At 34.0% G+C, this 17,626-nt stretch overlaps 1 protein-coding gene across 2 annotated transcripts in view; it reads right to left on the bottom strand.

The window, feature by feature from the left end:
• The window catches only part of LOC150096007 (organic cation transporter protein-like), a 48,534-nt gene extending 34,375 nt beyond the window's left edge, over positions 1 to 14,159 (bottom strand). The window contains exons 1-2 of one of the 2 annotated variants that reach the window (XM_090409186.1): positions 14,046 to 14,159; positions 3,976 to 4,390 (exon numbers count right to left, since the gene is read on the bottom strand). In XM_090409186.1, the coding sequence (XP_090265312.1) occupies positions 3,976 to 4,377 (402 nt within the window). In that variant the 5' untranslated portion in view covers positions 4,378 to 4,390; positions 14,046 to 14,159. Of the gene's footprint in view, positions 1 to 3,975; positions 4,391 to 5,350; positions 5,483 to 14,045 lie in introns of those variants that run through there. The other variant, XM_090409184.1, reaches the window with a different exon arrangement.
• Between the last annotated feature and the right edge of the window lie 3,467 nt (positions 14,160 to 17,626).

Raw genomic sequence — 17,626 nt, forward strand, 5'->3', positions numbered from 1 at the left:
CGACCTTTTCAGAATAATTAACTCAAGCACACACATTAGACAAGAAAAGTCGCTAGTGTATCCATGGTGATACTCTAATATATGTACCCTATGATTATTCTTATGAAAAAAACTATTCAGTATTAGAATTAGAATTGTGCTTACCATAACATACGATCACAGGTCATTGAAATTACAAATCTCACATGCTATGTTTAAGTTAAACAAAAAAGATGAACTTGCTTACCAGAATACGGCATCTTGGAATTATCGAGGTTTTCTGAATATTCCAAATTGTTGATTTTTAACATATATCCACACCACAAAACACACAAACACAAGGTCTCAAATGCAGTTGACTCTTTTTCCTTATAGTTACCATGTGGTTCGTTTATTTCCTACACTGATGGTGACTCAAGCTATGTCTTTTTTCCATGATAGCTCAATGTGTCTTGTCATGGCTAATATCTGCCAGTGACCCATATTCGCCAATTTGTTGTGTCTACTTGTGAACATTTCTGACTGGTGGGATTGGAATTCTCCTGGTCTTACTTGAGGGTTTGATAATACTTCCCACACGACAATCCAAATTTCACCTTTTTCATTATTAATATCCCCTCTTTGATGTTTTGCACGGTATTATCAGTTCGTGGTTTAAGTAATTAAGCTGATACAGTAAAATGCATAGAGTTGCACACTTATGAATGAATTAAGGTCATTCGCGTAACTGTCGCAAAGAGCGGTGTAGTTGAAAGACCTAAATGCATCACCCAAATCACGTGACAAAAACTGTTGCGCAAACGGTAACGATAAATTTGCTTGTATTGTATTTGTTATGTTTCGCATTTTTGCATTCCAAGGTACAAAAAAGGAATTTGGTTAAAAATAAAAGTATAACAGTTTTCAGTGTACTTGCACATCAACATTAAGTGCAAATTATTTTTCTTCAGTTTTAATTTTTTTTTTTTTTTTCTGTAAACTGTAAAGCTTAATATAAGACAACTGCTCTTCCTGATCTCCCTGAAAAATGAGGATTTTTCATTACATTCTCGTCACTAACTAGGGTAGCTTTTTTCTAGTCCTCTTTTCACTCAGTTTGGACTAATCTTTGCTGCAGCTTCTCAGAGAAGAAACGCGACTTTTTTTTTTTTTTTAACACAACAGTTGAGAAAAATCGACCGTAGTGATACAGTGATACATGCCAATAATATTCAACTTAGAATTAGGAAAACAAGATCGAGACAAGTTTTTGTCATATTCTAGTGCCTTCTTTGATCTGTCTCCACTCTGGGTAGATCCGCTCATTTCGGGCGATAGCGAAAGTAGAATCGTCAACCGATTAAGAGAACATTGGGGAGAAAAGAGTGTCGTCTACTCGCTTTACAAAACAATAAGCGTTTCAAAATTTAATATTCTGAAGTGTAAATATGTATATAATTATTTGTACATAATGTAGAAATATGTTTATAAATATAATGAAACAGTGTTTTCCAGATATCAATAAACAAGTTTTGTATAAAATTAGCTAATAACATAAAAAAATATATCTCTCTTTCTTTCTCGACTACGTCTAAGATTTTTATTGTTATGCTACTTCCAAGCCCATTGAAATAATAAATATACGAATTATAATAACACATAAAAACACAAAGAATAAGTGGAAGATGTTACACTAGAAAAACCTTAAGTCCTTAGAAGGGAGACCTCTTTGGTTGCTTGCAAACTTCAGATTTATGTAATAAATAAATATAACATAATAAATAAATAAATAATTCACAAAGGTGCAGTAAAAAAACGGCAGAATACAGCCAACTGATGTGATAAATTTAATTGAAAAGTGTATTTTAATGGTGGATATAGCGCATACAACTAGAAAAGTGAATACTCATGCTATAATAACATTAAAAATTTATTGCCTAATTTCAAGTGCATGCTTGAAGAATTCTTTGTTTAAAAGCATCGTTGGGACGGACCTTGACCGATATTCAGTTATGGTTCAAAGTCAAAACAGAACTAGAAATTACTGGAATATCCCATACCAACTAAGTTACTTACACTCTTCGTCTGGTAAAAACAGGATTGCTTTGCCGCTGTTGCCTGAAAAATACAGAAGAGCTGTGAATCATTTAGTTTATTTAACAAATGCTCTGCGGTGGTGGTGGTTTTTTAAGTTTCTATTTTTAAGGAAAAAAAAGTATAAGTTAATGTGCTATCAGTTTCATTTTGAGAGTCAATTCTCTTGTAATAATGCACAAGGTGCACTCCTCCCTTTTCCCTGAAGTTATTGTAAATATGTTCCTGTAGATGTCGCGTAATTTGCAGAAACACATCTTGTTCATATTTCCGCAACGATATTATTGTTACCATCATTAATCGAGAAGTTCATCTATCAAAAAAGAAACCTAGTATTGAAAGGTGCTTAGACAGTGGGGATTTTTTTTATCCATGTTTATGAAATTCTCAGCAGAAGAAAACGAAATGAAAGAGGTAACTTTTTTTTTTTTTGGTTCATGTTTATTGGATGATTTTGAATTTATTTTTACTCGGAAACTTGATTGTATCAAAACTAAACACATAAAAATATAAGGAAAATGTTGAAATATATTTTAACGATGTAAAACTAATAAGCATGGGCCAAAGAAATCAAACGCAGCGCAGTAACTTCATTAATTTTTTCACGGAACCAAGAAAAATGAACACCATGAAGAGGTATAATTTAAGAGATTCTGTAAAAGACAAAAATGGCCTCTCAATACTCCTTAATATTAAAAGGAGTATTGAGCTCCTTCAGCTGTAGTTTTTTTTTTTTTTTTTTTGGAAGGTGGATGGGTAGCATCCATCACTAATAGGGAACTCGAGCTATCCAGAATGAAAAGTCTTAAATTCATTTAATTTAAACAGTGTATTTATCTTACTGACAGTTTACAATCGAATTGCAAAAGAAAGTAGAGGTAGTCTGGACTAGAGAAAGAAACAAGGTATGGGTTTGGGTATGTGTTTCTGTATACCCTACACAGCTTACTTCTATCCCATTCGTTTTATTTTTATGGCTCTAACATTTTTGACGCTAATACGTTCTGTCAAGTGTCATCTCCATTCAGGAGGTTGGCCATTATGGATCTCCATTTTTCGATCTATAATATGCAGAAATAGATGGTGAGGTTCTAATCTCTTCCATCGCCAGTTATAATCCTGTCCGTGGATATCTGTTCACTGGGCGGGTTTTGAGGTACAAAAAAAAAAAAAAAAAAAAAAAAACGAGTTTCTGGGAAAAAAAGCCATCCATATAAAACCAGCTAAAGGTTCCTCATGTCCCATGACGGGGTTCGAACCTAAGTCTTTCCAACCAAAGTGCTCCATCGAAACCAACTGAGCTGCGAAGACTCCACAAGATTATATACTATATCAATAAAAGTAGTTGCACAATGCGCTTTATTATTAAGAAAGAATAAAAAATCAACCCATTGCTGTAAATAACTATAAAACATTAATTTGATAGTGCATAGTGAACGCGAAGAGTTCGTTCATCATGCACTACCAAATCCAGTTGCTGTAAAGAGTCATAATATATTATCATAACTGATTTGATTATGATATGATTTGACTTCTCTTTGGGCTTAGGAGTCATTATTATCCTGGGAGTTATTTTTAAATGAGAAATACCCAAAGGTTCCATCAATCATATTCTTTATGCCGAATACTCTCCTTTCTCTGATCCAAGTTTTTCAGTTTGTCCAATGATCCCTGACTATTATACAATTTCATTTCTTTCCAACAGGGAAAATGGAAATGATATTCATTTAAGATGATTAGACTTCACTCTTCTCAATGTGCATGTATTTCTGAATTGAAATTGAATTTAAAATCATTTCATAAATATTACAGTTTAAAAACTGAATTTCATTATGACTATTATTCTTTATTTAACTGCAAACAACTTCGACAAAAAAGAACTTAATTGAAAGACGATTCTTGCGAGTTAAAACATTTTCTTACCTGATCAACAATCGTTAGTGAATAGAAGGACTTATCATATTCCCATTTTCTACAAAGGACATTCTCTGTTGAATTCGGGTAATCATTTAAATTTTCACTAATATTCACAAAGTCAATCACTGAACACTGACTAAACGCTGTCTTTCCGTTTCTTGTCTCTAGGGGTAAGCTAGAATTCTTCCAACTTTCAATGTCCCCATCAAAACTTTCTGGTGGTGCACACCAGTGATCGATATCTGGAGCAAGAAATGTAACTGCGAGATTATGACATCCGGGAAGAAAACAGCTAAAGAAGAAAATAACGCTGATGCATATTTGCCATGGACCACAGCCTCCGACGATATCCGTGATATCTACGGGAACTTCTTGCTTGTCATCACCTTCAGATTTATCCGATACCATCGAGGCGAGTTTCCTATATAAATAACAAAAGAAATCAATTTATTTTTTAAAATTATATAATGTCATTAAAATTATTCGATTTTTCATTATTTTTACTATTTCTACTAATTTGCTATGACTTTTTTTTGCTCTTGATGTGTAGTCAATCAAAGCACCGCTAATTTTTCTTCTACTGAAAAATTAGCGGTATTTTTTAACATTCCTTTCAAGAGAGAGGAATGTTAAAAAATGTAAGCATATGAATGGTATTGGATATTTCAGCAGAATATTAAAAATATGATTTTAATGGGTTCAGTTTCATCGGAAATAAAAATAAACAACGTTTTGATTTATTGAATTATTTTGTTAAATCGATGCGAAATAAATCATTTCCAAAAATTAGCTTGGCTATCTCAAGCCAATAAGATTTACTATAAATAGTATCTCAACTATCTAGTCCTTAGTCCAACCATGCTGCTATATGTTTTGTATATGTTTGCAATTTTTCGTTGGTGGAATGCACATATTAAAACTAAAGCTTAATAGATGCTTGCTACTGGTTCCTCTAGGAGACAGTTTAAAACTTAAAAGACAATATCTGAGTATACAAGATCTATGACCTAGCTACCAATGAATAGCAAAATACGAAGTAAAAACCGATAGAACCAATATAAATCTCAGAAGAGCATAATCTAATTATTATCAGTATATTACGTAAGTTTTAACAATTATAACCATCTTAAAAACTTTGCCTCAATACGTATGTACGTATATTTGACTCGGTGACGTAGCAGGTTGAGTTACTCTGATTTTAGTATTATATTATTTAATTAATCACTCTTTTCTCATATTTCCATGAAACCCCAAAATCTTCATTTATAATTAAGAAACAAAATATCCATTATACCGTATTTCATTGTAATTACTTATAATTGATGGTAAATCGAAATTACTAATTCCACATGTAGTTAAAAGAGTTTAAAAAGATACAAACCTTGCTGTTACAAATCAGTTACTTATATGTGCGACAATTCTGTTTTCTCCACAGCAAATATTGGAACCCTCTCTTAACATTACTGAACGCTGATCAACCACAAAATGTCGGTTATGTCACAGTATATTATGATAGACAGATATCCCAAACCCACTTGAATCCGTTCGTTTGATATTGAGTAATATCCTGTCTACAAAATCACCTTTGGAGTGTGGCCGATTCTCTGTTTATATTATTGACTAGTTCGATGATACCCACCCCGTTCCTCTGAGGATATTAAAAATACGTCAGCTAAAAATGTTTATTTCATTATCTCAGTAACTCTGAGAATTGGTTAAAACGTTTTTCTCCATATTTTAAAGCAAACGCATTGAAACTAATGCAAGTATGTATTATGTGTATAACGAATTATCTTTGCATTTTTTTCCCCTAGAAAATCAAGACATTACGACAACCGTATTTGACCTTGTAATAGCAACTTCAGTTTACCGTTGAAGTCTGAATGACCTCCTTGGCTTAATCATTGTAAAAATCTGTGTTCGAAGAAAAAAATGGGGAGAAAGGGAGTTGAGTAACTGAATCTCAGTAAGCTCACCATTTTTAATGGTACTTTTTATGTGACGTTGGATAAATGCGTCTCACACTATGTAGTTAATGTTGTTTATTATTAATATTAATTGTGTAGTTAAACACATTTTAAATACTTATAATATATAATGAGGATTTTGACATCGTCATCATTATATAGCCAAAATGTAAGATACATAAAAGTTTTGAATTTTACCAGACAGTTTATGAAAATAAACCTAAGTATTTGCTTGGGTTTATTGTCATAAACCAAGGAATCCAAGAAAACAAACAAAGGAAACTCTGACTAGCAGTGGCGCACCCAGAGGGGGGCCCAAGGGGCCTGGGTACCCCCCAAAGAAAAGGAAAAAACACTAGAAAAATTTCCAAAAATCTTTTCCTAATTAAAATTCATTTTTTTTTATTTATGTTGTTTGCTACTTATGAATTAGCGATCACTGCAGATGCTCAGTTATAGGTCGTATGCGATGTGTAGTGTGTATTCGCAAAACGTCTACTCAACTCTCCCCCCCCCCAAAGGTTAAATCCTGAGTGCGCCACTGCTGACTAGTATTACTCTCTAAAACCTGCCAGTTAAATAGTATATTTTTGAAAATCATTGAAAATTATTAAAAATGAATTGCAGGGCATAAAATCTGAGTTTTTAGTTGATTCTGCCCACGAAAGATTGTAAACCTATAGCACATTAGTACGGTGAGTAGTTAACTATTTTCATTATTTTTATTGTTTTATATTTTTACATGGAAATCCTATCTAGAGACCAAACATGAAACTTATTTCAGGCTTTCAATAAGCTGGATGTGGTCTCACACCAGGTGACGAAATTTATTCTTCACTGATTTACAGACATCCATGTCTGTAGCAGAAGTCAAACCGAAGACCTGTTGGTTGGAGAGCTGAGATGCTATCTACTCAGATAATCAGATTAGTTTTTTGTCTCCAGGTTTTTAGAAGAGAAAGAGAGAGAGAGAGAATTTTCCACCAATCACGGCTAACTTATTGGCTTTATTCTAGGTTTAACATAATAGAACTAGAAATTGGGCCACAAAGATATGCCAACATCTACTAAATAAATTTTGCTTATAATAAATTTTATTAATAAATCTTGTTCGAATAATAATGTATATAAAGTTTTCTGTTGCTCTGTGGAAATGACCTTTGCATCTATAGCGCTAGGCTTCCAAAAAAAGACCGTTCTATATTCCATTCTAGTTGCTGACTAGAGAAAGATATGCTTTTGTTTGACGCGTTCCAGCGTAAGTGGATCTCTGGCAGAGACAACCGTGTTTTTTCTCCTGGAAACTTGGATTTTTCAACCCGTATACTCAAGAAAATTGAGTGTAGCTACACTCTTTCAAACAATAATATAAAGCTAGGGTTTACGTCCACCAGCTGGCCGCAGTTGTCTGCGGTGCTCTCCTCCCCGGTTGTCAATTAAAATCACTAACAGTTTTAGGCCAGCTATTCTGTGAGTGGTCGAGCATGTCTGTCTGCCCAGTAATCTTCAAAAGTTAGGACTAAATGGGAAGAAAAGGCTTTAGCGAATTTATTATTTTCTAAAATTTATTTTACTTTAAAACAAAACTTGTTTCAAATAATTATTTAGTTATTTTTTCTTTAGATAGCCTATTTCACCACAACTGATATATATCTACTCGTCATTCAGCCAGCTGAGTAGTTTAAAATATTGATTTAATACATTAAACCATTGCATTAGAATTATTACTTAGAAACCTAAAAATTAAAAAAAAATACTAGTAATTTTTCGACAAGCTTTGTTTTATGCAGAGTAGTATTTTAAATATCTGCTTAGCGTCTTAAATGATGCATATTATAAATATTCTAATATCGTATTTCGATTCTAGAATGGGATCGTGATGTCATCGACAAATTTCCGTTTCTTTGAAACGGATTGTTTTGATAATAATTAATAAACATATTATTAATAAATAAATCGATATGATACTGGTACGCATTCCAATTCAAAACATAATACATAACTATGTAGGTTGTGATGAAATCCTTAAATCTCAAATTTTGGAAAATAAATGCGCTTTTATTTTCATAGTTTTCATTTATTTTTCTTTATAATTTTATATACAGTGTTTATATAAATCATGTAGCACAAAGTGTGTATAAAAAAATTCGGTCATAAACATAAATATCATTCAGTAGTGTGTGTGTGTGTGTGTGTGTGTGTCGCGCGCACATAGGAGACCGCTTTCAGTTCTATGTTCTCCACCAGACACTTTCGCAGAGACTTCCTTTATTCTCTGGGAAACTGAAAGTACTTATACACTGTTTATTGTGTCAGGGACATTATGCAGTACTTGAGCTACGCGGGTTTGCACTTGATAGACCAAGTTTGTGCGCCAGGCAAGCGAGGCAGAATGAGAGAGAGAGCGAAAGAACTTGCAAATGCTGAACACACACACGCACACACACACACACACACACACACACACACACACACACACACACACACACACACACACACACACACACACACACACACACACACACAACATTTTTATATAACAAAGCCACTGTCTAACCAAGAACAGATCTTATCTGGATCCAAAGAGAACATATCATTTGACATTATATGTCCAGCTCCAAATATCAAAAAAAATAAAAAATAAATAAATAATGGCATTCAGAAAACAGTGGCAGTTTATTTGTTTATTCAAAAAGCTTTGGTTGAAAGTGTGGAGAAATATAGAGAGGTGTGCTATCCTTTATTGAAGATGAGTGTTTCCTCCAGAGAGATGACATTATATCGCGCCAGACAAGAGTTCTGAATGAGATGATTACGCAACAGCCTTAAAGATTCAGTTAGAAAAGATGACGAGACAATTGATTCACAACGTAGTTATCATAAAGCATTGCTCTTCTCATGTTGCACACTTCATACTCCACATACGCGTCTCTTTTCTCATCAATGCGTCTGGGATTAGTCCTTTATCATGGGATAAAATTCAAAATGGAAGCAGATTACATTAATACATCTGAAACATAAATGGTCCCGATTTTTCACGAATCAGCGGAACAGTTAAATTCGTGGCAAAATAATCACCATAGCGCAACCATTGGCGAATGCATGGGAGAATCCGTATACGATTACGACCAAATTTAGATTTTCGTATATCATTCAACATTTGAAAGCGTTCAAAGATTCAGCACTAAAAATTACCAAATTTTGACAAAGATACGGACATAATATTTGTATTTTGCTGTTGATAACACTCTTAGAAACAAACAATTATTCATAGTATATTATAATGATAGTCCTCAAATTTGCAGAAAGGTTCTATACACGGTAAATCGACTCTACGAGGAACTGGCAACATTCCATAGTCGCCCCAATCCAACCATACAACGAATAAGGAAATGATGAATCCCTTCAGGAATGCCAGGTGACTAAGAGCTTCCACGACATTCCAAACATCCTCAACAATAAATTTCGTTTCTGATTTCAGTTTCATAATGGCGAACGCATGGTTTGTTATCTATGAAAATATGAAATGTGAGAAAAAAAAAAAAAAATCCTCATCGTAAGTCTGGAGAAGTTCCCTGTTCTTCTTTATTTTCTTCTGACAGTATCTTAGGGAACAACCAGGTGTAAAGACTGAAGAATCTGATGTTCTTCTTGTTGTTATGATACAGCGATTCTGTTTAATTAGAGCATCAAAATGGCTTTTATTATGCACCGTCACTGTGTATAAGATTCAAGTGCTTGTCCCCATTGTCGTTTCATCACTCTGAAATGTTTCTCTCAACTCTCCTGTTATTCCTTCTTGTTGTTTTTATACTTATGGCAATATCGAAGTTACAAATTCACGTTTTCTTTTCTTTTATTTTAATGACTCTTACTAGCGAAAGCTTGTTAACCTATATCAGTACCAAGGGTGGAACAATGGAGGTAATTTTTTCATCTTTTTTCATATGGATATTATATGTTTGTCTATACTCCCCTCTGTCTTTTCTATATATGCTTCTATACGAAAGCATTTGTAAAACTTTGCCAATTACTTCTGGGTTGAAATCCTATCTTGGACCTTTATAAGGGCTTTTCAACTAAAAGTGAATTAGCTAATCTCATACGGAAGTGGCGGAGGTTCCTCCTAGTAATTCCAGTTATGTCATGCTTAAAACAGGAGCCTGTAAGAACACGCAGTTAGCATACATCATACACTGGTCTCGTAGCCTTAGTTTCTTCGGCTTCAATTCAAATAACCTAACCTTACTCAACCTTCCCATTTGGGATCAATATTCATGCCTTTTAAAACTGGTGACGCGATTGTTTGCGAAATTATTTATGATACAACAACATGATTACTTAATTTGGTTGTAATACATCATTACTTATTATATATTACAATCATAATAAACATATTTTCAAATACAATGTTTTCTGGTTTTAAATGTAGCCAAAGGAGATCTTGTGGCGAAATTTAAAACTTGATACTAAAGCTGACTTAACCCTTTCTAGCTGATAAGGTTGGCCACGTCCTGGTTCTAAAATCTACAAACAGGCAGTAATCATCTGTTAGTTCCTGGGCATAGAGATTTCTGAATGTCTTTCGGTAGGAGATGAATTTCATCAGATGTGAGACCACTTTCCTGTTTACTAGACACCTGAAGTAGCTTAAAAAGTTCTGTTTAGTCTCTAAAGCAGGATTTCCGGATTATAAAATTATAAAAATAAATAAATAAATAAAATATTTAAAAAACCCTTATCCCACTGAGGATGCTAATGCACTATACAACTTTTCGTAGACGGGAGACAAATAATAATAATAATAATAATAATAATAATAATAATAATAATAATAATAATTTTTTTATAGTTTATTATCTCTCAAATAATTACATGAATATACTAATATTTAGGCAACAATGCATCTTTTTCTTGCAAAATGGTTCAGTAAGAATTATAATTACTCTTAATATCATTATCATTTGCAGAATTTTTCATTGACACAAGAGTAATAGGTGTGTATTATTACCATTAATAATAATCATAGTAATCGTGTTTATTATTAATGACTCACAAGTTAAACAATATTACTTATGTTGCAGTTTACATAATAATAATTTTTTTAAATTTAAATTGTAAATTAAATATATAATTTTAAACTTAAATATATAACTGAAGTATTACTATCACATTTTCTGTTTACTACTAGAATTCATTACAGAATGTTAAGTGAATAATGTTAGATAAATACTACTACTACTACTACTGGGATGTAACTCAACTGCACCCTCTAAGCTTTGTAATTAGCTTATCTGAGGGTGATACTGGTTATATATACATATATTTGTTATTGATTTGGTTGCTGTGTTGGAAGTAGGCAGATCTTTGGGAGGTCAAATGAATGATCTGAAAGGTCGGATCAAAGTGAAATTGCCGATATATCCTGTGTTATTGCATCTGTCTTGATGGTTCACGTTCTTTTTTTATTGTGGGTTTCTTTTTGAACTATTTAGGAGGCTTTTTTCTTCACAGTGGCAGCCTTTCTATGTCTTCTGTGCTTTTAATTTGTATCGGCTTTGAAGTTTGTGACTTCCTTATGAATATCTTGGCATCTCTGGTCCACAAAAATTGGTAATTGTTTTCCATTTTTGCTTTTCTTGTTTGGTACAACAGATTCTGGTTGAATGGTGTTAAATATTCGGATAGGAAGATTGGTGTATTGTCTTGCTGTGCGTTCAAGTCCTTGGCAACTGGTTTTTTTCTGCCTGCTGGCTTTTATGAGATTGTCCCTTGTGGACTTGCTCTTAAGACGAATTATGACTGGTGCAGGTCGTGGGAAGCCTTGGTTTTTGCTCTTCCTAGGAAATCGATATACGGTCTGAATGTCGTTAAACTGTAGGGGGATATCAATTACATGGCCTAATTTTAAAACCACGTCTCTGAGGTTTTCTGTAGGTGCAGTTTCAGGAAGACCGTTTATGACAAGATCTTTTTTATGTTGTTGCTGATTTAAACGTTCGTATTGTAGTTTTAGAGAATGAAGTTCTTGACGGAGTTCAGATGTCTCTTTCATCAAATTGTGTTGCCTGTCTTTTAGTGCGTTAATGCTCATTTTAATGTCTTTTACCGTTTGCAACACTTCTATAACTGCTAAATTATTATGTTTTACCAAATCTTCATATTCGCTAGTTTTTTTGTTATTTGTTCGTTCTGTTTCTTAAAGAGTTCTTGCACAAGATCTACTAAGCTGGCTTTTATAGTCACTAGACCGTTTTCTATTAGTATACTTAATGAGTTTAAATTATAGGACTCACCTGCGTTTTTTTGTCTGTCCAGTTCGTCATCTGATTTTGCCTCCGGTATAATCGGCTGCATCGTAGGTGGTTGCCTTACGTGCGTTTCTTTGTTCCTCATGCACACACTTCCATTCCTTACGTGTTACATCGGGTTCATATTTATGTTGCCCGGTTGTTTCTGAAAAGCCGGCACATTTTAAGTGTAGAATCCTACTGCATTTCGTACAAGTTATATTATTTCCGTTGGACGATAACTCCTCCAGGCATTTGATACACTTCATGACTCACCTTTCTTCCCTTAGGCAGTGAGGCGTGATTATAAAGATGGCGACGTCCTTTGTTCTTCGCTGGTTGTTGACCATGGTCCTCTCTGTTCCCTTTTCAACACTTCAAAATTTGGTTTCTTCTTAGCCGATCTCGTTGAATTTTATATCACTGTCTTCGGCGTGATAAGTAGGGTTACTTGGGAGCACTTTCAGCTTAAAACAGGAGTTGGAACCACTTTAAAACTATAAAAAACTGGAGCAGCGATATCACCGTGCGACCGTTCGTATGCCTACACAGCGCCCTCTAATAATAATAATAATAATAATAATAATAATAATAATAATAATAATAATAATAATAATAATAATAATAATAATAATAATAATAATAATACCTTCGCCTGCCTGGTTGGCCGAGTAGTTAACGTTTCCATGTTCCAATCAATAGATTACGGGTTCGAATCAAGACATGGATGTCCATGGTTGTCTTTAGCTTAGAGGGTGAATTTCGTTGCCTGGTGTGATACTACCATTCCGTTGCTAGTAGGCCTGAAGCAGCTTGAAAGAGTTCGATATTTGTTCTCCAGAAGTAGTTTTCGGATTATGTAAAAATAAATAAATAAACTATTTACTAAAATAAAGAGCCAAAAGGCTTCAGTTCAGCGATGCAAAATTATAAAACTCAAGTGGATTATAATTTTGCATTGCCGAACTGAAGCCCTTTGTCCCTTTATTTTAATAAATATTTTCACGCACGGACCGAGATTTCGCTTACGAAAAATACATCTCTCCGACATTTCAAGTTCCTTAGTATTGAAAGAGAGTTTTTGCACTCTTAAGGTTTCTGCCTGGTCTCTGAAGAGAACCAACCAACCAGTTCGAAACAGCTTTCAGGCAAGTGAAACCTTATAAAAAATTGACTAATTAGAAAGCGAATATATGGACGTCTGGGCAGCGTTCATATTTTCTAAATGGTCCGCGCTAGGGCAACTCGTAAATGCCGGTTCGTAAATGTATTTCCGTAAGCTCTCTGGTCAACTTATTTTTACGAAACTATATCCACTTGATTTTTATAAATAAATAAACATTTAAAACAAAATAATAATAAAAAATCCTCTGAGATATTATTGTAGTAAAGTTCCATTTACAAACATTTTGTAAATGTTTTGTAAATGTTTGTAAATGGAAACAAGGGAAAACAGTCACCATTGCTTTGTGCAATGCTCCCAAACCATTCAAAAATGATGGGGATCTGCATTTTGGAAATGATAACATCGTGCGAGTGATGTATAAGAGGAGGTATAACTGCTATTTCTATAAACTTCGCAATGATGAGGAGAGGAAGAGAGCTACAGTGTAATCAATTTTTACTTTTTAACCAATCTACTTATATAGAATTAGATACAAGTCAATATCGAACATGGATAATTGTTTAATGAGGTTTATAACAATCATGCTGCAATTATATTTTGATGAAGATCAGAATTAAGAGAGTAAACATAGAATCGCAGCATTCGCTATATTTTCTTAATTATTAAAATTGCAAAAAATGTTATGTTACTTACTCGATGTTGTGTTATAAAACACGAATATTCAACAAATAAAATTTATCCACGCTGGTAATAAACTGTCTGGTAGAGATGCACTACCTGGAACAAAATAATTCTCCTTAATAAACGAAATTACAAAGTATTTACAGAAAATTCCCCTATTGACGTTAACGAGCCACTTGGAGTAATTTATTTTATTTTATTAGATTTAGATTAGATCTAAGTAAAATAACTTACAACAGCCTTATTGGTCTTACTAAGAAACTTGGTTTACTTCCTAGTTGTTACTCTTCGCATGTCCTGTGTTTATGAAGAGTTATCAGCAATGGAACAGAATAGCGAACTGGTAGATCACGTGTCATACCGGTGATGAGAAGCATTAATGGAAACATCCTTCCCTCCTTCTCTTATCCTTTCGATGATTTGACAGACTTGCATGACATAAATTTCCTTCTTGTCTCTTAATCTAAACGATTCACCAAATTCTGTTGAAAAAGTTTCGAAATATTTGAACTTAAGCTCCATAAAATACCCAGAAGTAAACACTGATTTCGATAATATACCTTTCTGTATTCTGTCTGTATTAAGAGCGTAATTGCAAGTCGCCAGTGTATTGATTTTAACTCACTTCCTAGATCACTTTCTTTAAACATACTGTGGTAAACTACTTTCAGTTTACTTAAACATGTGCCACTAAGCCTGAAGATGATAATTTCTGTATATGTATTAAATTTAAAAAAAAAAAAAAAAAAACATGCAGTTTTCTTTATAAACCCAATATTGGCAAGTGAAAGTAACGGTAAAAATAACAAACACTTTTTTCCATTCCCGTGTCCTCAAGAAATATGCAAAATCCAATTGTCTTATTATATTGTGTGAAAAATTTATACAGAATAAATAAATAAGTTAATATTAAATTCGTCAAGTGAGATGTAAAATTCATTAGTTTATTAATGGGCGATCGTGTAATTCATGTTGTAATAGTTTGTTAAAAATTATGATGAATTTTTTTATCTTGATATTCAGTATATCAAGATAAAAAATTTATCTTGATATGATGAATATTCAGTATATCAAGAATCATTACCATGAGTCATGATACATAGAACAAAACAGTGAGCGTTTCAGTGAATTACTTTATTAAACGAATATTATTAGAGGCAAAATTCTACCCTCTAGTAATCCCCGTTTCTAAGTTGAATATCATCAGTCCCTTTATTCGATTTAATATGGCCTACCATTTTCGAAGTATTAAATCCCGTTAATAATAATAAGAATAAATACAATTACATAACTATATTATGTATTACTAGGGGGCACTTCACCCTGGCGCGTACGGCGCCCAACTCCCCCGTGTTCCGGACTGGTAGGCCGGTTCTTGAATTCTGATTACTCGAATTTCGAAGACTCGAGACTCAGGGTAGCCCCTGAGTGTCGAGTTTTCAAAAGGGGGACGCCCCCGGCGCATACAGTGCCCAACCCCCCGAATTCCGGACTGGTATATGAGGAGGTATAAGAGGAGGTATAACTCTCCTTGAATTCTGATTACTCGAATTTTGAAAACTGGAAGGGGGTCCCTCACCCCCCTGACGTCCCCCCTGAATTCCGGACTGGTAGGTCGGTTCTCCTTGAATTCAGATGACTCGAAAGGGGATTCCTCCCCCCTCCCCCCAATGGCGCCTGCAGCACCCTCCTCTCCAAGTTCCGGACTGGTAAGCCGGTTCTCCTTGAATTCTGATGACTCGAATTTTGAAGATTCGACACTCAGGGTAGTTTCAAAACGTTTCAAATAACTTGACAAAAACGTGACACAAAAACGTGACATAAAACGTTACATAAAAAAGGCTTATCATTTTATATATATAGGGTAGATTTAATATATGTTAAATATAAATTAAAATAATAATAACAATAATAATAACAAATTTTTCTTCTAATGTATTTCATATCGGGAGTAACTAAACCGTTTAAACTAACTTTTTGAAGATCGTTTGACCGCCAGTCTGTTACTCTTAGCTGACAATTGACCCTAAGCTATTCATCATTTCATAGTCATCCAGGGCGAAGAGCATTGCAAACACAACTGCACCTTAACCTTAACAACACTGTCTGAAATAGCGTACGTCTACGATCTATTTTCGTCGATGTACGCTAAAAACAGCTTCCTGGAGGAAAATCCTACTTTCCAGCGTCAAAGATCCTCTAATTATAGAACCAACTTTTAAAAAAAAAAAAGTTCATCTACTTGGCGACTAGAATCCAACTTATAATGAGCTTTCTTCTGACTTTTTAGCACTATGAAAGTAAACGTTATTTCCACATCGTTATAGAGAAACAACAAGAATAATAAAACAGAGCATTTTTAAAATAGTGAAAATAATCCAAATGCGTTATGGCTTCTTCTCTCTTTCATCCTCCTCCTCAGAAACATCTGCAAGTGTCAGTATTCATCCTGTTTCGACCAAACTAAAATACAGCTGTACTGGCATTGACTGAAGGTCTTCTTTCCTAAGGTTCTCTTTCACAATTTTTCTTCGATCCTTCTCGATTGTACTTTTCATTTGCTACAAAGAACTTGCACTTTGTATTAAAAACAAAATCATATCAAGAACAACAAACTCACGTTGTTATAGGCCAGGGAGTGTGGGTAGCACTGATTGTGAAATGTTTAGACAAATTAGTTGGTCAAATAAAAGGAAGATGATCCTAATGGGAGATTTTAATTATAGAAATGTGGATTGTAAAAAGAAGAGATAGCGTATGGTAACAAGGAGAGTGAATTTGTTGACTTTCTGCAGGATAACTATATAAAGCTTGCATGTGATGGAAACAATACAAGGTTTATCGGTGTGGAATTTGGTGATATCCTTGCAGGATGTGGTTGTGAATGAGGTATTAACACTGTCCCTATTGGTGAGAGTGATCATGAGGTATTGGTTTGGAAGGTAGTCAAACAGTAAAAATCTGTTATCAAGAAGGCCTATATGTGTAACTATAAGGTGAGTGATTATGAGAATCTCCGTAGTAAACTAGCATTAATCCAATGGGGGTGAGGAATTGTGTGGAAAAGGTGTTGACGGTGCATGGAAAATGATAAGGGAGTATCGAACACAAGCAATGCATAATTGCATACCAATCATTAAACTAATAAATAGAGTAGGAGTGAATGAATTAATGATGAAATCATGCAAGCAGCGTGGGAAAAGATGTTGTTGTGGAGAAGTTACAAGTAAAAAGCATGGTTTAAAAAAAAAAAGAAAAAAAAAGTAGAATATCAGAGGAGGTTGGCGCCAGTCAGGTCAAAGCCAATCCTAAGGAATTTTTCTACTATCTGGCAAGCAAGATTTAAAAAATAATTATAGCAGGTTGACACTGGTGAATAGTTATGGTAGCAGAGTAACAATTGCAAATGATAAAGTGGAATTATTTAATGAACACTTCATCAGTGTATATCATAGTGGCGTAAATGATGCTGTGCAACATGTAGAAGGGAGGCAAAAATTAGGAGAATTAAAGGTGAAAGAAACAGATGCATATGAACTGTTGCTTGGGTTAGATGTTAATAAGTTTGTGGGAATGAAAGTCTTGCAATAGAG

This window comes from Typopeltis vanoorti, chromosome 19, assembly GCF_054136105.1.
Source record: "Typopeltis vanoorti isolate ZY-2024b chromosome 19, IOZ_Tvanoo_1.0, whole genome shotgun sequence".
Classification (NCBI taxonomy): Eukaryota; Metazoa; Arthropoda; class Arachnida; order Uropygi; family Thelyphonidae; genus Typopeltis; species Typopeltis vanoorti.